We start from the raw sequence: 21,202 nt of genomic DNA, 5'->3' as shown, positions 1-21,202 counted from the left end.
GGCTTCCTTAGTGAAAACTGATACCCTACAGTTTTGTTCCTCATGAATGGAAACTTGCTGGAAAATCTTCCGTATTTAAAAAAAACACTTTACTGGGTCAAATTTCAATCCTCTCTTGAAAATGTTTGTTCATCTTTCCCTGACATTTCCCATATCATCCTTGCAGATCTTCACTGGAACTCCATAACCTTTTCCCCCTCATCTCAGTACATTATCAAAGCACAAATACATTATACAACCTTGAGATTCATTTCCTTACAGGCAGCCACAAGACAAAGAAACCCAATAGAACCCAATAAAAAGACCAAACACCCAATCTGCGGTGGGGAACAAATCGCACAAACAATAAAAGTAAGCAAATAACATTCAGAAATGAAAGTGAATCCACAGCCACGAAGCCTGTTACAGCTGGTCTAGGAACCAATTAGTTGCTGGCCACAGCCTCAGTTTGGTGCAGAGTTGAGTAAACCTCACAAGGTTTAATCCTCCCTTGCTTCCAGCCCCAACAACCTGACCTTTTCAATCTGACCCAGACTTTAACATAAAGGCAAGTAAATTAATACACGGTAATCAGTTTCAACCAATGGTTAAGACAGGTTGATGAGACTGGTCCAGGGATTATTGGAGTAAGGGAGTGATGTCACAAAGAGAGTTTAAGACTGGGACTGGAATTCTTTATCATTTAGAAGAATAAGATAAAATGTCATTGGAACACTGTTTTAAAATTAAAAAGCCAGACTTATGGAAGGATCTTCCTTTACCCAAGGAGTCCAGAACCAGGTGGACTAAATTTGTAAGGGGCAGGCTATTTCCAACTGAAATGAATCAACACATCTGGACTACTACAGACACACACAAAATGCTGGTGGAACACAGCAGGCCAGACAGCATCTATAGTGAGAAGCGCTGTCGACGTTTCGGGCCAACGTCGACAGCGCTTCTCACTGTAGATGCTGCCTGGCCTGCTGTGTTCCACCAGCATTTTGTGTGTGCTGTTGTTTGAATTTCCAGCATCTGCAGATTTCCTCGTGTTTGCTCTTTAAATGGACTACTACAGAAATAGTTTAGGATGTCAAGGTCAATGAATCTGGGATGTTGGTGGAAAAGAAGCTGGGTTCCTGGTTTACAATAGAACAGGCTGATAGCTGGAGTAGGTCTATCAACCTGGGTACCATGGTAGTAGCGGTTGGTGAGGTGCCATGGCAGTTCAGGGCATTTCTGAGTTCAGAGTTCAATTCCAGCATCATCCGTACAGAATTTGTACATTTTCCGTGAACTACATGGGTTTTTTCTGGGTGTTCTGGTTTCCTCCCACAGTCCAAAGATGTACTGGTTTGTAGGTTAATTGGTCATTGTAAATTGTCCTGTGATTAGGCTAGTGATAAATAGGTGGGATGTTGGGTGGTGTGGCTCGTTGAAATGGACGGGTCTGTTCCACACTAAATAAGTAATTCTTATGTTCTAAATACAACTTTCTCTTTTTTAAATCTACGCTTCTGGATATAAACCCTTAGTAATCTTGTAAACAAAACTATCATTGCTAACAATTAGAGATTGGGCTATTTATGCCCCTAAATAGCTTTCTTCATATTCCAAATCTGGACTTGCACCTCCCAAATAACAAGTGACCTCCATCACCTTCTTGTCATCACTCTTCAGAAGGCATGTTTTTGTAATCCTCGGCTCAAGAATCGTGCTTCGTGAAGAAGAAATGCACTTTTGATCAGAGGATATGCACCCATGTAGGTCTATCAACCATCAGTCATATTCCCCTTCTGACATTAGTTATATTGACTTCAGTGAAATAGAATGGAACATGTGGGAAATGTGGTGGAATGGTATCAACATTCTTGCACAACTTTGTTCTAGAGATCATATTTGAATACTTCCCTTATGTTCTGACTGCATTGATTTACACTTTTCTGATACATACAAACCTGTTAATTTATTTCCCATCATCTACACAAAAGAAATTTAAGCAAGATTATATTTTTAAAAATCAATTTACTTAAAACTAATAAGAGCTATTAAGTTGGGAGATGTGCTAGCTTGTTAAAATTTAGTGACAAATCTAAAATGATCTACTAATACTGATGAATTAGATAAAACAATCCATGGTTAATGAATTATTATTCTCTTCTCAGAAACAACCAAGATATTGTAAGTGACAATATTATGTCATTGCTATACCAATCTGCAAGGCATGGATGTGCTTTTGGTTACTAGCCAGGAGCAAAGACCAAGAGGCAGAAGCACTGCTTACACTTTCATTTGGACAACAGCTTGGTTAATAAAGTGGAACTTCGCAGAATAATTAAACTGCACAAATAAGATATGGAAGACCAAGAATTCATCCTGTTGCTCAAAAACTGAGTGTTAAACAGCAGATTCTTTGGCAAAATTCCCCCTCACCCAGAACATTTGTCTGCCAGAAATATCAGCATGGGAGCAATGGGAATGCCATGAACTGCAAGTTCCTCTCCACACACCATCCCAAATTAGAAACCCACCACCATCTTTCCAGAGTCAAAATCCAAGAATTCCTTATCCAACAAAATCATGGGAGCACCTTTGCCCAAGGTTCTACAGTAAATGAAGATAAATATAATTAAGGAGAATTAGGAATGGACATTATGTTCTGTACTTGCTCAAAATTTCCAAAACCCATTTGTTAATTTTCTTTTAAAAAAAATTACACAGCCACTGAAAATATGATTGCCATTTTGAGGACGTTAGGCCATCTAAGCAGCAACTTAATATGACAAATTCATAGAAAACATAGAAAACCTACAGCACAATGCAGGCCCTTTGGCCCACAATGCTGTGATGAACATGTACTTACTTTAGAAATTACCCAGGGTTACCCATACCCTCGTATTTTTCTAAGCTCCACGTACCTATCTAAGAGTCTCTTAAAAGACCCTATTGTATCCGCCTCTACTAACGTCACCGGCAGCCCATTCCAGGCACTCACCACTCTCTGCGTAAAAAACACTGACATCTCCTCTGTACCTACTCCCAAGCACCTTAAACCTGTGCCCTCTTGTGGCAGACATTTCAGCCCTGGGAAAAAGCCTCTGACTATCCACACGATCTATGCCTCTCATCATCTTATACACCTCTATCAGGTCACCTCTCATCCTCCTTGTCTATTGCATCCGGTGCTCCCGGTGCGGCCTCCTCTACATCAGCGAGACCCAACGCAGATTGGGGGACCGCTTCGTTGAGCACCTACACTCCATCAGTCACAATAGACAGGACCTCCCGGTTGCCACCCACTTCAACTCTGCCTTTCATTCCCATTTAGATATGTCCATACATGGCCTCCTCTACTGCCATGATGAGGCCAAACTCAGGTTGGAGGAGCAACACCTCATCTACCGTCTGGGTAGCCTCCAGCCTGGTGGTATGAACATTGAATTCTCCAATTTCCGGTAATTCCCTCCCCCTCCCCCTTCCCCTATCCCAGGTCCCTCTCTGCCTCTCTCCCCTTTCAACTTTCTGCTTCTTTATCTCTACAGTTCTTTCATGCTTATCCCCTCCCCTTCCCCCCTTTATCTTTCCTCTGATTGGTTCTCCACCTGCCACCTCTAGGCACTACCCCCTCCCTTATCTCTATTACTGGGCTTCGGTCCTCTCCTCTTCCCCCCCCCCCCCCCATTCCTGATTTAGGGTCTCGGCCCGAAATATTGGCTACTCTTTTCTCATGGCTGCAGCCTGACCTGCTGAGTTCTTCCAGCGTCGTGTTCGTATTCTCTCATCCTCCGTCGCTCCAAGGAGAAAAGGCTGAGTTCACTCAACCTATTTTCACAAGGCATGCTCCCCAATCCAGGCAACATCCTTGTAAATTTCCTCTGCACCCTTTCTATAGTTTCCACATCCTTCCTGTAGTGAGGTGACCAGATCTGAGCACACTACCCCAAGTGGGGTCTGACCAGGGTCCCATAGAGCTGTAACATTACCTCTTGGCTCCTAAATTCAATTTCACGATTGATGAAGGCCAATGCACCGTATGCCTTCTTAACTACAAAGTCGACCTGCGCAGCTGCTTTGAGTGTCCTATGGACTCGGACCCCAAGATCCCTTGTCTTACCATTAATACTATATTCTGCCATCATATTTGACCTACCAAAATGAACCACTTCACCCTTATCAGGGTTGAACTCCATCTGCCACTTCTCATCCCAGTTTTGCATCCTATCAATATCTCACTATAACATCTAACAGCCCTCTACAGAATCCACAACACCCCCCCCCCCCCAACCTTTGTGTCACCAGCAAATTTACTAACCCATCCCTCCACTTCCTTGTCCAGGTCATTTATAAAAAATCATGGAGAAGGGGTCCCAGAATAGATCCTGAGGCACACCATTGGTCACCGACCTCCATGCAGAATATGACATGTCTGCACCACTCTTTGCCTTCTGTGGGCAAGCCAGTTCTGGATCTACAAAACAATGTCCCCTTGGATTTCATGCCTCCTTACTTTCTCAATAAGCCTTGCATGGGGTACCTTATCAAGTGCCTTGCTGAAATCCATATACACTGCATCTACTGCTCTACCTTCATCAATGTGTTTAGTCATATCCACAAAGAAGTCAATCAGGCTCATAAAACATGACCTGCCTTTGACAAAGCCATGCTGACTACTGCTAATCATATTATGCCTCTTGAAATGTTCATAAATCTTGCCTCTCAGGATCTTCTCCATCAATTTACCAACCAAATTCTGCAAAACATTTTATGTTTAGAAATAGAACAATGTATTTTGCTCCTGTACAAAGAAGAAATTAACAGCCATCCCTCCATCTACAAGGAAACTCTGTATTATGTTCAATGAGATGTCACTTTGTTTGCTGCAAAAATGCATTCAATTTAATGCAAGAACCTGATGTTTAGCGACTTCATGCCTTGAGATGACAGCAGAATGGATCTCCAGTGCAAACCATCGTGAAGCACACAAGTGAACCTTGGCTCAAAACAGTTATACTATGAACTTTCTCTGAACAATAATCAAATCCCAGGTGAAAGTTAAGTGCTGAATGAACAATGCAACCTTCGGCCACCTTTTTCAATGAAGCTAGAGATCACAAGGTATTCTTGAATCAATACCCTTCCATAGAGTGGGCTATGACGCATGTGGGAACCACTTAAACTCAACTAAAGCAATGACCTCTAATGAACTTTAGCTTCTAAGAGGTCCAGAACAAGTCCGTTCTGTAATTGTTTAGAAGTTGATAATGTTAGAGTTTCTCCAACTTCAGACAGAAGACTGCTCTTTTAATGTTTGAAGGGGTAATCCACCTCAATCATGAGAGACTATTTATATTCACTGTACCATTCTTCTGACATATTTATTGATGGTAAGAATTAAAACAGACCAGCAGAAACAGCATGTTCCCTGTTACAAAAATGTTATTGTACAATTTATGAGGGAGTGAAATTTCTTCAAGTTATTTGGCATTTTTTTTTAAAACAACAAAGCTCACAATCACTATCCATTGAGTAAAGGAGCCATTATACCTGTCAAGCTGAGAACTTGCGAGCAGAATAAGCTGTCTGCTTAAGTAGCCAGGTGATTTTTAGTTCTTTTATAACCTTCACAAAGAGAGAGATTATTGTCTTCCAGTTGAGGGCATCTTGAAGACATCTAGTTTAATGGATATGCTGATTCATTTTAAGATTTCTTAAATGAGCACGCCAACCTTGTTTATAAAAGGTCATTTTGTCATTTTTGCAAAATGACATAAAAGCATCTAAGTATTCTATGAATGAAAGGGCTCACACTTATCTACAGGATGTCATCTTCAACTCAATTCCCATGAGTTTCAAAAGCATGGCAATATTATTATTGGACAAAAAGAGTTTGGCAGCTTTTATTATATTATTTTGCTTCTTTTTTGGACAACTTAGCTTCCTATTATGAGAAGGATGTATTTCTTTCAAGTCAGAAGCTAGGTCTATAATTAGAGTTACTTTGACATGCTCCTGTACCTAGTCACTTCCTATTTTAATATCTGCATTGCTTCTAGTCTGACCTCCAATTATTATGCTATTATAATGATGCTCAATAAAACTTCAAGGAACAGAATTACATTCTGCAATACCCTCATATTTAAATTTTAAAAATCACATTATATAACTACAGACTATACATTTCTCAGCAGAGTTGTTAAAATTCTCCTGTTGCCACCTATAGTTCTGGTATACCTAGTTTCTTTATATTCCATTTCCAACCTCTCTCACCTTGCACCATCACCTTATCATTCTGTCCCAGAACATTTGTTATTCTCCATTACCTCCCAATTGTCTTCGAATTTTCTTTAAATTCTGTTACAGCCATGATATTTTCCAAGATTACAGACAAGAAATGTGAACTGTCTCCCTCTGACAATACTGCCTAATCTGCTGAGTGCTTCCAACATTTTTATCACATCCAAAAAACCAACAATTACTAAACATCCATGAGCAACTGCCTCAGCAAAGGCTCTTTCCTTCTTTACGATATGTTGACATTAATGAGTACCAAAGCTACAGTTGATTACAGTAGCACCAACTAATGATTATTTTAGTTGCAGACTTATCTTGCTTTTGATGTTTTGAGATTTGCCAACCTTATGACAAGAGTGGAAAATTGCTTGCACAAGTCCCATGGGACCCAATGTGTTTCCCATTCATCCCAACCCCACCAATTACTATTCATCCAATGACTGACTTTAATTTCTTTTTCAAGCAAGTAATTTTTAAGCATGAATCAAGTTGGCAATCTCTACAAAAAAAACCCAGTAAAACAAACATTTCAAGGATGACATCAATAAAAAAAAGTGAGCTAAGGCATGCATCATTATCCCATTGGGGGAACAGAAGCATAGAATATTTACAACACATCTATTTAGCTCATCAGACCCATACCGTCTGTTGAAAAGCTATCCCAGCACTAGGTGTACAGCCTTTACAAGTTACAGCCCTTCATATACACGTCTAAGTATTTATTTTATACAATCAACGTTTTTGACTGTGCCATCCTTCTTTGTAATTAGTTCCAGATTCACTACCCTCACCCACTGCCCCCAGCCTCTGGTAAGTTCCCTCCCTCCCTTTTTCCCCCCATTTACCCTTCTAAAGTTCTATTAATTCCTTTCATTCTATTTCTTCCATTTTTAAGGGGTATATGAGACCACGGGAAATGGGTCATTCATGTTACCACCTTCTCATGCCTTCTAATTACTACCATCTGGGAGGTTGTACAGGGGCCTGAAGACCTACACTAAATATTTTAGGAACAGCTTCTTCCCCTATACCATCAGATTTCTGGATGATCTATGAACACTACCCTGCTATTCTTCTTTCACATTATTGATTTATTTACATATTGTAACTTAGTAATTGTATCTTTTTGCACTGTACTGCTGCTACAAAATAGCAAATTTCACAACACATGTCAGTGATAATAAACATGATTCTGTCTCCCTCTAGACCCAGCTAATTATATTTCTCCAGCCAGTTCTCACAAGATATTTTTTAAAAATCATACCTATAGTTAAATCTAAGTCATTAATATGCACTAAAACAAGGCCTTGTGAATCTCCAGAGCCAATGCTCTTTAAATTGCAAAACACACCCATGAACTATTATCTTTGCTTTCAATTACTCAGATGGATCCAACTTGATACAGTCTTGAATTTTAACTTTCCCATCAAATGCTGAAAGTTTTTCCCTAAATGCACTGCCCTTATCAACCTCCTACTTACCTCCTCAGACAAGTTAATCTATAGTGAAACAGATTTTTTTGTTTGCTCATTTAAACAATCCACTTACCAAATACTAATTTTAATACAAGTGTCTCCTCCCCCCCACCCCCGCCACAAAGGTAGAGATTTCCTATGAAAACTTTCTTAAGCCGAAATGGCATAAAACAAAGAACCATTAACTTATATGGGAAAAAATTTTGTAAAAGCAAAAATCCTCTTTGTAATGTGAAAACAGGTTACTAATGTAAAAGCGAAGTGGTGCAAAGCGAACATTCGTAAAGTGGGGGACACCTGCAATTACTTTGCTTCCATTCATCAATATTCATTCGATGATTCACCCCGCATCCTTTGCTTTAGATAATTTATTGATTCTTAACTTTTTCCAATATTTAATGAAAAGTTACTGACCCAAAACCTGACCTGTCCCTCCACAGGTGCTATCTAACATGCTACTTTTTCAGAACTTACGTTTCAGATTTCCAGCATCTGCAGTAGAATATTCAATGCATAACCGATTCTACAACTCACTACAAAGTCAAATTAGTAATAAACATGAAAAAAATCATTGAATTCTTGTGTTAATACTTACTTTTTGAGATGGCAACCAGAGGACAGATTTATTCATTTAACATTTTAGGGCTTGAGACTTTTCCCCCCCCTATATACATCCTTTAAAAATCTCGTTCCTGTTTGTCCAGCACTCAGAATGAAGTTGATCCAACAGACCAGTATCTATTTATTGTAAATCCACTAACCTAGTTCCTATTCGTACAGCACATTTTTCCATTTTTATTAACTCAGGAGGTCAGTTCTTCTGGGACTGTTTCCAACTCTGTTAAAATTGAACTAATTTTGCACCATGGTGAAAATGCAAAGTGCATCTAGGCCCCCTGTAAAATCTCAAATGATGTAGCATATAAATACTTAACCTATTGAAATCACACTGCTTTTGGCTAATCTGAATGCATGCTGTTTGCAGACAACCACTTTCACAAGGTCATCCAAAATTAATCTTCATAGACTTTCTCAAATAAAGGTGCAAGAATCTTTAATGTCACTTTATGATGATTATGACTGAGATTATTTTTACAGCTTTTCAGAGCTGTGGTGCACTAACAAGGTGGCAATGAATGAATAATGCAGCTTCATTAGATTCCACTTTGAGAAGCTTAAGTGCAACCCAAGATACGATTAAGTGGAATATTACTCCCATTATGCCAAACGTTCACATGATGAAACCTCAAAACGTACTCCACTTACATCCATGACACAGTCATAACTATTAAGAACAGTTTTCTTTCTGTTACCGCAATTTTCCATGTGGGTAAATAGCTCTTAGCAGCAGCTGTGTTTTCCTATTAATCATAGTGCTGATCCATGAACAGGTAACAAGCTATATGACATGAAAGTTTTTTTTTAATTTGAAGTACATAATTTATCAAATCTTTTGGGGTTCAAAGATGCCCGAAGCCAAATCAGATGATGTTGAAACTTCTAGCTTCCAAGGATATGCTCAATTTTTCATTGCTACCAAATCATTGAAAACAAGCCATACATTTGAATAATGTTGCAAAATATGAAATCCTTCTAAATATTATATATTAAAATAAAATGTTTAAACATTGAAAATAAGTTGAAATTTAGTTTTGAAGTTAGTTTTAATGTTTGTTCTTCCATGGTACAATTGCATCAACTTTATTACATTTATGCTTTCTATAAAGTTGTCAGCCTTTGACAGAATGCATTTCAATGTGATGACCAATAGGAGGAAGTTAATTCAAGGAATATCCATATTATATTTTTTGAGAGCTATAGTGCTGTTTTCATTTATGAAATATGGGCACACCCAACTATCAAATGAATAATTATCCCTGTTCTTAGTTCATAAGAGAACTGATTAACATCCATTACATCTTGTCCCCATTATCATACATTCAAAATATTAGGTGACCTAGGACCGAATCTCCAGACAGCAAAGGTAGCAGAATTCAAGACACAACCTTAAAAGCTGAAAGATTAGCTTTAATTATCATATGCACAGAGAAATGAGTCATTGACCAATACAGTCTGAGGACGTGCTGGGAGCAGCCCACAAGCATTGCCCTACTTCTGGCTCCAACATAGCATGCACAAATCTTACTAACTCTTACTGACCCTTGTGTCTTTGGAATATGGAAGGAAACTGACATACTCATGGGGAGCACATACAAACTCCTTTCAGTGAAAGGAATTGAATCCTGAGTGCTGCCGCTGTAAAGCCTTATGCTAGCAACTGTGCTACCATACTATTGTGGTCGCTGAGGCTCTGGCAGAGTATGGCACATGATGATGATGATGCTACAGTGCTGCCCTTATTGCAATCACAGCACTACAAGACCAGTATGTCTTCATTAATTGAATTCTTCCTGCAAGGAAGATGCCAATATCTGTTACAAATGTTAGTTAGACATCTTAGATAACAAGTATAATCTACAAATCTAACCACAGAAAGCCTGGCTTAAAACTCCAAACTTCATTGAAACCATCACTTATATTCACAGCAATCAACATTTTGGATCCCTGTAGCCTTTGAATGAAATCTCCATTGTGCAAAGTGTTTATATTCACAACAGTGCTCTGAAAACACAAGCAGTTAAAAGTCTGGAAAAACTGAAGCTTCACAAGAGACATAGGCTTCATTGTTGACATGTGCTCTGAAGGTTTTGCTGATGTTTTATTGTGGTTTAAAATCAGATACAACTCCAAAATCTTCTAATTTTCTTGTGATTTTAATACATGTTACCAATTAATTACTCAGGGACACTTCAAATAAACAGTTATAACTACTCAATGAAATTTGTGTTAATGTTGAATAATGGCCACAAGGCACTTATGATAATACAAGAAACAAATTGATAGTGCAATAATTTTTCCTGAATTATCCATCTTTCAAGCTTTAACTACATAAACATCTTTCTAAAATACTGTGTGTTGACTCAAATGTAAATGGTATCAGATTTCTACTTAGCATCAGTTATTCTTGATGGAAGATCTAATTGATTCAATAATCGGTCACAAGATAGGTTAAAGATCCAAATGAGACAGATGTTCCCAGTCCAAATACAACTGCCTCAGTCTGGCACTTCATGCAGAGAATTCTCAGACTTGCTCAAGATTGTAGGGAAAGACAAGAATACAGGCAGAGTAAAGACACATGGGCTTTTGAGGTGGTTCACAAGTTTGATTCCTAACAAAAGAGGGTGAGCCAATGAGGAGAGATCAAGTCACCTGGGACTATACTCTGGAATTCAGAAGAATCAGAGGGGATTCTTATCAAAACATGTAAAACTATGAAAGGGATCAGTCAGAGAGAGGCAGGAAAGTTGTTTCTACTGGTGAGTCTAGAACGTAGCCTCAAGATTTCGTGGAATTGATTTAGATGGAGATGAGAAGAAACTGCATTTCCCAGAGAGTAGTGAATTGGTGAAATTCTAATTCTCTGCCCAGGGAAGCAAAAGGTATTTAAGACACTGTTAGATGGATTTTTGCATCATATTGGAATTAAGGGTTATAGTAAATGGTAGATGGGTGGACCTGAGTCCACAGTTAGATCAGCCATGATCTTATTGAATGTGGAATTGGCTGAGAGGGCCAGGTGGTCCACTCCTGTTCCTATTTCTTATGTTTTGACTGTATGTTCTTATGTAAAAAATCTAAAAGTTACATTTTATTTTATCCCTTACAGTCACTGACAGAGGAACATAAAGTACATTAACCTCAACCCAAATATTATGAATGCAAGGACAAATCAGTGACAAACAAGACAATGGAGAAATATATACTTCGTTTAATCTTGGATTTCCTCAAGTCATCCTGGTATACATTATGGAAGGATACCAATCTGAAATCATTGGATCAAACTGTATGTATACTCAGTTGGCAGAGCATCAGAAGTATTCCCCAACCAGATTTCACAGGAAACCCTCAAACTCCTTTGCTTTGGTCTTCCCCTGATTAAGCACCAACTACCCTTTCATATCTCAGCTAATTAAAAAGGAACTGCTCCCTTGCATCCTCTACTGGCCAGCTTCCCATTTTTGATATGCCAGATTCCAGAGGAAGTCCAAGAAACTTGGCTTCCTCTAGATTTGGCTTGGAATCCATTCTCTCTTCAGTAGGGCAACAAGCTCTGAAACTTCTGAGCACCATTTTCCTTTTGCTGCATGAATGCAACTTGGATACTTCCATTGCCTTTTCTTGGATAACAATCTCTAATGCTTAATTAAGAAATGTCTAGTAAAGAGGATCTGTTAATAACATGAATATGATCCAACTAACCGGTAAAATCGGTTAATTAAACTGTTTTTAAAAAGTCAACTGTTGTTCTCTGTGTCAGTTAGGCTCTCTATATTCAACATTCTTCATTTATCAGAATTCAACGGGCAACAACATTGTAGAGACAAGCAGATAAACTGCACTCATCTAGGGAAGGTAGAATTATGTCTCTCACTTACCTAATATTCTAAAGTTAAAACAATGTTTTAAGTTTAATGATGTCCCATAACATTCCATTGTGTATTCTTTGAAATTCAGAAGATTTTATTTTTACAATGCTTAATAATCAGTAACAGATTTATAATAGCATTTTTTCAGCAAACAGTCCACAAGTGTTGAGGGTAAATATTCAATAATGAATTCTGTTACCTTTAACAGAAAAAAGTTTTACCAGCCTTTGTATATCCATTTTCATTCTATTCAATCTGCTATCTGTTTAAAATAATTTGGCCTTCATCAGAAGCACCATTTTATAATCTACAAACTGTACTTGAGATTCTTCACGGTTTTAATTGCAGTTAGATGTACACATGAAACTGGTTTATGGAAGAATTTGAGACCAGTTCATAAAGGTAGGTAGAACAATAAGACTTTCTGGCTATACGCGAACTTATTTCAAAATTAGAAGGCATCCAAGATTCCTAACGCCTCTACGAGTTGAACTCCAAGATATTATGACACTGCAGTGAGAGTCGTCAGATGCAATACGGCTCTCCTATAATTTCTGTAGCTAAATACTATGTCTTGCTTGACACGGCAGCAAATCTACCAATTACAGGAAAGCAGATGTTGGCGGCGGGGAGAGAGGAAGGAAAGAGGGCGTAAACTGATACATCTTAGTTATAAAAGTGGAAATGGGAATGTTAGTCAAAAATCGACATATATGTTATTCGAAAAATAGAGATCCAGCATAATACAGGTGGACGATAACCCTTAGAAGTTAACCGATGATTTTAAGAAAGTATCGATCCAAGTGAGGGGCGCAAGCAAGATGTAACTGGGTCTTTCAGCCCTCAGACCGTGAGATACAGTGTACTGCAATCAACGCAAAGTCACTGGCAGCTAACACAGAAAAGGTTATCACAGTACGGAGCAGCTTAGCCAATGCAGCTATCGGGATAAAGTTTGGTGCCATCTGGAACGGTATTAATATGAACGCCCTGGATTGGAGTGGGGTCGGACATAAAACAGCCGCTGATAATTTCAGGTCGACAGTGGGAGAGATGTGTAACCCGTAGATAATCCAGCGGGAACTCGATCAACCGTATAACAAACAGTAAACGCTGCGAGCTTTGAGTATATCAGAGGCACAGAATAAGGATAGATAGGACCCGGTGTCTTAAGTATCTTTTCACATTAGAGTAAGCTATTTAGTATCTTGGGGAGGAAAAAATCTAACAGAATATGAAAACGCACGAGTTGAATACAGAGCGCCCAATGATACTGGAGGCGGTGCTGAAAGAACAGCTCCTTTGGTTGCGGCAGGGATAGTCATAACCGATTCAACCCGAATTATTACAGAGCCCAAATATTTCAGCGCACTCCAGGCAGTTCCGGCAATGATTTGCCTACTAATCAGCAGCAGTTCACTATCAAGCATTCCCCCCACTACACAGATGCACTGTAACTGCCGGCTCAAATGATTTGTCTAAATACAAGGCAACTGCAGCGAAGAGCGGGGATGCAATGGCACACGTTATTACATCCCCCTAAATCAATAACTAGGCAATCTCCACTCTCTAAACTCCGAAGTTCGTGGGTTCTTCCCCTTTAGTCACGATAATCAAGTCGAGTCGTTCACCTTTAACTTGGCACTTAAATACCAATACGTGTTACAGCATAGAAATACAAGATAATGTTCATATATAGTCAATACGTTGCTAGAATTTGAATGTTTCAACTTGAGAGACGCCTCAGCAAACGGGCACTTTGGAGTATCCGCGGTCTATTGTTTTAACGGGAGGCTAACGAAAGAGGGCAGTTATCCCTTTAAATGTTGAACAACGGTGAAAGTTGGCCTGCACCTCCGTTTACTGTTTTAAAGGACATCTCAGCAAGTTGACAACGGCAGAGGAAACACGGCCACCTCGATCGGCGGAATATATGCCCAAACTTTGTTTTAAAGACGTACGGTTAAGTATTTATTGGCGGGACTGTCGTTTTTACTGTAGTCTGTAGATATGGAGATCATTCTTCTTAAATCAGAGGGGAGGTGAAAAAGGGAGAGAGAATCAAAGCAAATACTGCGCCTTTAACGAGAACTGCTACTGCGGTCATGAAGAGGTTTCTTTCCCCACCACCTACATCCACCCCCCCCCCCCCCCCAAGAAAAGTATCATTAAGTAACCGCTACTCTGGTGGCCAAAAATGCATTAAAACGCAGCGTGTGTCGTTTACGACATTAATCATTGCACACATAAAGATTGCAAACTAAACCCATCAATAGTTTTTCTCCCTACTTCAACCATTTTTAAGTGATTTTGGCCCGATGTACTATTTTTAAACAGACTACGCTCCCGGAATGTGACAGTAGCAGCGCTTGTCCGACAGCAAACCCAAAGTGATACTTAAAAGGTTCCAACTGCCAAACAATGCAAAATTTCAAATAGAAGTGTCTGAAACATTCAATTAAACCACCGTGTTCACCGGAGCCAAAGCTAAAGTTTATAACTCTATGGTACATTCTAATGCAGCGGGGTCACCGTCCTGCAACCAAGCCAACAATTACTGAGGGAGATAAAACGCATCAGTTTTCACAGTGCCTGTCTGTACCTTGAGAAATCAGGAGAAGAGCCATTCCCATCAGGACGATGCCACAAACTGAAATGTGCATTTTTCTTTCTTCTTGCTTCTATTTTTTTTCCACAGCTCCTTTGCTTGCTTGTTCGTTGGTCTCGGAGTGGTTTACTAAACAAATCCAGCGAGCAAAGTGGAGGACGAGTCAGGGAGATTCAGCGACAGACACACACTTCACAATCCTGCTCAGGCAGGCTGGCCAGCTGGCATGCAGGCGCGCGTTCACGCTGCTCCAGCGCACTCCCGCTTCGTTCACTCGGTCCGCACACCACAGTCAGGCGCGTTCTCGCATCTCTCCATTCATTGGCTTATTCCACGACGGCTAGCACCATAAGGGGTTTGCTCCATTGATCGGCAACAGCAACCCTGCGGTAGTCGGTGCAAACATTTAAAGACATACCGTCGGCAAGCTTCATCGCAGTCCAATTCGCACGTATTCAAACATTTGTTTTATGGTAGGAACCACTGCAGAATGATTTAATGTGGTGCTCAGTGAAGTGTGTATTGTCTTTAAGACATGAATTATTTTATTGAATAAAAGTTTCCACATGATATCAGAGTATCTAAGTTAGAATGACAGAGTTGCATAGCACATAATAGAGCAGCCGGCCCATTACGTTATTACCGACCTTTAAATAGCCGTCTACACGAATCCCATTTAACGGAATCTGGTTCTTTGCCTTCCAGCCCTTACTGATTCAAGTGCTCCTATGCAGTTAGACCTTTACACAAAAAAAATAGTTGTTCGAGTTCAATCACGGAGCTAACCAGTTTGCTTTTGGGTTCTGGGATAAAACCCATCTAAACTCATGAATAGGTGAGGTATCATCACTAGTTTTCCCACATGGGATTGCGTTGTGTTTGTTTTTTCCCAACCTTATAGCTTTAATTAAGTCTGGATATTAGGGAAATTGAGGAAAATTGAGCTAGAACAGAAAAACATAGTTGAGGTAAAAGATTAGTTGAAATCTTCTTGGGCAACAGAGCATGGAGACTTATTCCTACTTCCAGTTCTGATGATGCGTGTAACCATTCACCAAGAAAGATGATACTACAAAATAAAGATTTAACTTTGAAAATTGAGTGAAATATAGATGCAGACTCTCCTGGTTGAATTATTTTTGCTGATCAAACGCAGGCAGTATATTCTTCAGCACAACGCTTGGGATCAACCAATTCAACTTTTGATAACTAAATGTATGCCTTGGATAAGATTCAAGCGCATCAGTGATTTAAGAATGCACAGAGCAGAGCTGCAGCGTGATTACAACAAATAAAAATGCCAGTTCATTAACCATCACTTTATTCCTTCGTGTTGGCCCTTTGGGGTCACGCTATCCTTGTTCCATTTACTAGACACTATTAATCCACGCATAGCGGAATGCACATGACTGCAATCTTCCAAATTGTGGATCAATTCACATTCTCGATGAGGTGAAATAGAGCTTAATTAAGAGCTGAATATGACGGGGAAACGAAGAAAAGAGATGTTGATTGCACAAGTTGCTACGAATGGAAATAGGATACTTTTTCCAGTTAAACTTTCACAAAATATGGGTTAAACCTCTGATGGAGAATTAAGTCCTGACCATGACATTTTATAAAATATTATGAAACGCTTGAAAGAGAAGTTTTAAGAAAAATGAGCCACCTCAAGTTCGGGTGCTCAGCCCACTGCTCTATTTTTTACACTCATGTCTGTGTGCCTAAGCACAGCTCAACCACCATCTATAAATTAATTGAAAAGACCACTGTTGTTGGAAGAATATCAAATGGCAACAAGGAGGCATACAGGAGTGAGATAGATTAACTGGTTGAGTTGTGTCACAACAGCACCTTTTTCACTCAATGTTAGTAAGACCAAGGAATTGATTGTGGACTACAGGAAGGGGAAGTTGCATGCCAGTCCTCACTGAGGGGTCAACAGTGGAAAGGGTGAGCAGCTTTAAGGTTCTGGGAGTCAATATCTCAGTGGATCTATTCTGGGCATAACATATTGATGCAATCATGAAGAAGGCACATCAGCAGCTACACTTCATTAGGAGTTTGAGATTTGATATGTCACTAAACTCTTTAGGCGGAGAGCATGCCAACTGGTTGTGTCGCCACTTGCTATGGAACCTCCAAAACACAGGATTGAAATAGGCTACAGAGGGCTGTAGACTTAGCCAGCTCCAGCGCAGGCCCAAGCCTCCTCACTATCAAAGACATCTTCAAAAGGCAGTGCATCAAGAAGGCGACATCCATCATTAAGGACTGTCAGCATCCAGGACATGCCCTCTTTTTATTACTACCATCACAGAAGAGGTACAGAGGCCTGAAGACACACACTCAATGTTTTAGGAACAGCTTCTTTCCCTCTGTTGTCAGAGTTCTGAATGGACCATGTAGCTATGAACTGATCACTATTTACTCTTCTTTTGCACTATAAATTTATTTTATTTCTTATTAATTTATCTATTTATTTATTTTATTTCCTCTCCTGTATTTTTTCAAATGTTTAACAATCCTTTCTAAAATATGGTACTCAGAAACTTGCAGTTTTTTTTAAGTATTGCACTATACTGTCACCACAAAACAAGTTTCATGACATATGTCAGTGATATTGAACCTGCTTCTGATTCTGAACTCAGGGTCAGGCAGAATCTGTGGAGGGATATGGACAGGCAATGTTTTGAGTCATCCAAAACATTGCTTGACTCACTGTGTTTCTCCAAGAACTTGTTTTGTTCCACACTCCAACATCTGCAGTCTCTTCTGTCTCCATGAGATGAGAAATTTATTTATGGGGAGAAATAAGGAAAGCCAGTATCAGTGTCTTTTAAAGAGAGAACTGAAGAATTTCTTAATAACAAAGAGGTTACTGAGCAAAGTGGAGTTCAGAGTCCAATCAAGTGAGCCATGATCTGGCTGAATGGCAGAGCAGAATCAAGGGCATTGGTAACCTATTCCTCTTCCTAATACATACAGTAAACTTCCTACATACAGTGAACTGTATGTGTATTCACTTCAACACTGATTTAACAATTAGTATGTCCCTTCTCCTCCCGTTTTCTGAATTTTCATAATTTTAAATTCCCATGAGCCAAATATTACACAATTTAATCTAAGTGATTTCAACTACACATCATTTCCAATTTCCTTAGCATTTAGAATTTCCAAAAAAAAGGCAAAAGAATTACAAGATGTACCAGCACAGTTAGAAGCAAGATAAAGGTCTCAGTGAAAGGTATGGAAGAAATGTGGCAAATGTTCAGGGGATATTTGTGTGGAGTTCTGCATAGGTACGTTCCAATGAGACAGGGAAGTTATGAGGGTACAGGAACTGTGGTGTACAAAGGCTGTAACAAATCTAGTCAAGAAGAAAAGAAAAGCTTACAAAAGGTTCAGGGAGCTAGGTAATGTTAGAAATCTTGAAGATTATAAGGCTAACTGGAAGGACCTTAAGAAGGAAAGTAGGAGAGCCAGAAGGGGCCATGAGAAGGCCTTGGTGGGCAGGATTAAGGAAAACACCAAGGCATTCTACAAATATGTGAAGAACAAGAGGTTAAGACATGAAAGAATAGGACCTATCAAGTGTGACAGTGGGAAAGTGTGTATGGAACCAGAAGAAATAGCAGTGGTACTTAATGAATACTTAAGTATTCACTGTGGAAAAGGATCTTGGTGATTGTAGTGATGACGTGCAGCAGACTGAAAAGCTTGAGCATGTCGATATTAAGAAAGAGGATGTGCTGGAGCTTTTGGAAAGCATCAAGTTGGATAAGTCACCGGGACCGGATGAGATGTACCTCAGGCTACAGTGGGAGGTGAGGGAGGAGATTTCTGAGCCTCTGGCGATGATCTTTGCATCATCAATGGGGACAGGAGAGGTTTCGGAGGATTGGAGGGTTGCGGATGTTGTTCCCTTATTCAAGAACGGGAGTAGAGATTGCCCAGAAAATTATAGACCAGTGAGTCTTACTTCAGTGGTTGGTAAGCTGATGGAGAAGATCCTTAGAGGCAGAATTTATGAACATTTGGAGAGGCAGAATACGATTAGGAATGGTCAGCATAGCTTTGTCAAAGGCAGGTCGTGCCTTATGAGCCTGATTGAATTTTTTGAGGATGTGACTAAATACATTGTTGAAGGAAGAACAGTAGATGCAGTGTATATGGATTTCAGCAAGGCATTTGACAAGATACCCCATGCAAGGCTTATTGAGAAAGTAAGGAGGTATGGGATACAAGGGGACATTGCTTTGCGGATCCAGAACTGGCTTGCCCACAGAAGGCAAAGAGTGGTTGTAAACACAAAGTATACTGCAGATGCTGTGGTCAAATCAACACATACAAACAAGCTGGATGAACTCAGCAGGTCGGGCAACATCCGTTGAAATGAGCAGTCAGTGTTTTGGGCCGAGACCCTTCATCAGGACAATGTCCCGTTGTAATTTGGTGACGAAGGGTCTCAGCCCGAAACGTTGACTGCTCAATATTTGGGATGGAGGTCAGTGACCACTGGTGTGCCTCAGGGATCTGTTCTGGGACCCTTACTCTTCGTGATTTTTATAAATGACCTGGATGAGGAAGTGGAGGGATGGGTTAGTAAGTTTGCTCATGACACAAAGGTTGGGAGTGTTGTAGATAGTGTGGAGGGCTGTCAGAGGTTACAGTGGGACATTTATACGATGCAAAAATGGGCTGATAAATAGCAGATGGAGTTTAATACAGACAAGTGTGAGGTATTGCACTTTGGAAGGACAAACCAAGGTAGAACATACAAGGTAAATGGTAGGGCACTGAGGAGTGCAGTAGAACACAGGGATCTAGGAATACAGATACAAAATTCGCTAAAAGTGGCATCACAGGTAGATAGGGTAGTAAAGAGAGCTTTTGGTACATTGGCCTTTATAAATCAAAGTATTGAGTATAAGAGTCGGAATGTTATGGTGAGGTTGTATAAGGCATTGGTGAGGCTGAATTTGGAGTATTGTGTGCAGTTTTGGTCACCAAATTACAGGAAGGATATTAATAAGGTTGAAAGAGTGCAGAGAAGATTTATAAGGATGTTGCCAGGACTTGAGAAACTGAGTTACAGAGAAAGGTTGAATAGGTTAGGACTTTATTCCCTGGAGCGTAGAAGAATAAGGGGATACTTGATAGAGGTATATAAAATTACGATGGGTATAGATAGAGTGAATGCAAGCAGGCTTTTTCCACTGAGGTTAGGGGAGAAAAAAACCAGACGACATGGGTTAAGGATGAAGAGGGAAAAGTTAAAAGTGAACATTGGGGGAGGGGGCTTCTTCACACAGAGAGTGGTGGGAGTGTGGAATGAGCTGCCAGATGAAGTGGTAAATGCAGGCTCACTTTTAACATTTAAGAAAACTTGGACAGGTACATGGATGAGAGGTGTATGGAGGGATATGGGCCAGGTGCAGGTCAGTGGGACTAGGCAGAAAAATGGTTCGGCACAGAAGGGCCAAAATGCCTGTTTCTGTGCTGTAACGTTCTATGGTTCTGTGGTTCTATGGTCAAATATGATGGAAGAATATAGTATTAATGGTAAGACTCTTGGCAGTGTGGAGGATCAGAGGGATCTTGGGGTTCGAGTCCATAGGACGCTCAAAACAGCTGTGCAGGTCGACTCTGTAGTTAAGAAGGCATACGGTGCATTGGCCTTCATCAATCGTGAAATTGAATTTAGGAGCCAAGAGGTAATGTTGCAGCTCTATAGGACCCTGGTCAGACCCCACTTGGTATTGTGCTCAGTTCTGGTTGCCTCACTACAGGAAGGATGTGGAAACCATAGAAAGGGTGCAGAGGAGATTCACAAGGACGTTGCCTGGATTGGGGAGCATGCCTTATGAGAATAAGTTGAGTGAACTTGGCCTTTTCTCCTTGGAGCGACGGAGGATGAGAGGTGACCTGATAGAGGTATATAAGATGATGAGAGGCATTGATCGTGTGGATAGTCAGAGGCTTTTTCCCAGGGCTGAAATGTCTGCCACAAGAGGACACAGGTTTAAGGTGCTTGGGAGTAGGTAGAGAGGAGATGTCAGGGGTAAGTTTTTTATGCAGAGAGTGGTGAGTGGGTGGAATGGGCTGCCAGCAACGGTGGTGGAGATGGATATGATATGGTCTTTTAAGAGACTTTTGGATAGGTACATGGAGCTTAGAAAAATAGAGGGCTATGGGTAACCCTAGTAATTTCTAAGGTAGGGATATGTTCTGCACAACTTTGTGGGCCGAACAGCCTGTATTGTGCTGTAGGTTTTCTATGTTTCTATGTTTATGTCTCGATTCCTTGACACAATTTCATCCCAGTTTTATGAGAATTCATTCACTAGATCATTTGA

At 40.1% G+C, this 21,202-nt stretch overlaps 1 protein-coding gene across 1 annotated transcript in view; it reads right to left on the bottom strand.

Annotated features, from left to right (window-relative positions):
- opcml (opioid binding protein/cell adhesion molecule-like) overlaps positions 1-15,103 on the bottom strand; it is a 2,143,861-nt gene extending 2,128,758 nt beyond the window's left edge. Inside the window, exon 1 of the mRNA XM_073029750.1 lies at positions 14,838-15,103. Coding sequence (XP_072885851.1) covers positions 14,838-14,898 — 61 coding nt within the window. The 5' untranslated portion in view covers positions 14,899-15,103. The remainder of the gene's footprint in view (positions 1-14,837) is intronic.
- Positions 15,104-21,202: the final 6,099 nt, after the last annotated feature.

The sequence above is a fragment of the Hemitrygon akajei genome, chromosome 26, assembly GCF_048418815.1.
Source record: "Hemitrygon akajei chromosome 26, sHemAka1.3, whole genome shotgun sequence".
NCBI lineage: Eukaryota > Metazoa > Chordata > Chondrichthyes > Myliobatiformes > Dasyatidae > Hemitrygon > Hemitrygon akajei.
Note: the sequence above shows the minus strand (reverse complement) of the source record. Positions and strands in the feature narration are given on the sequence as shown.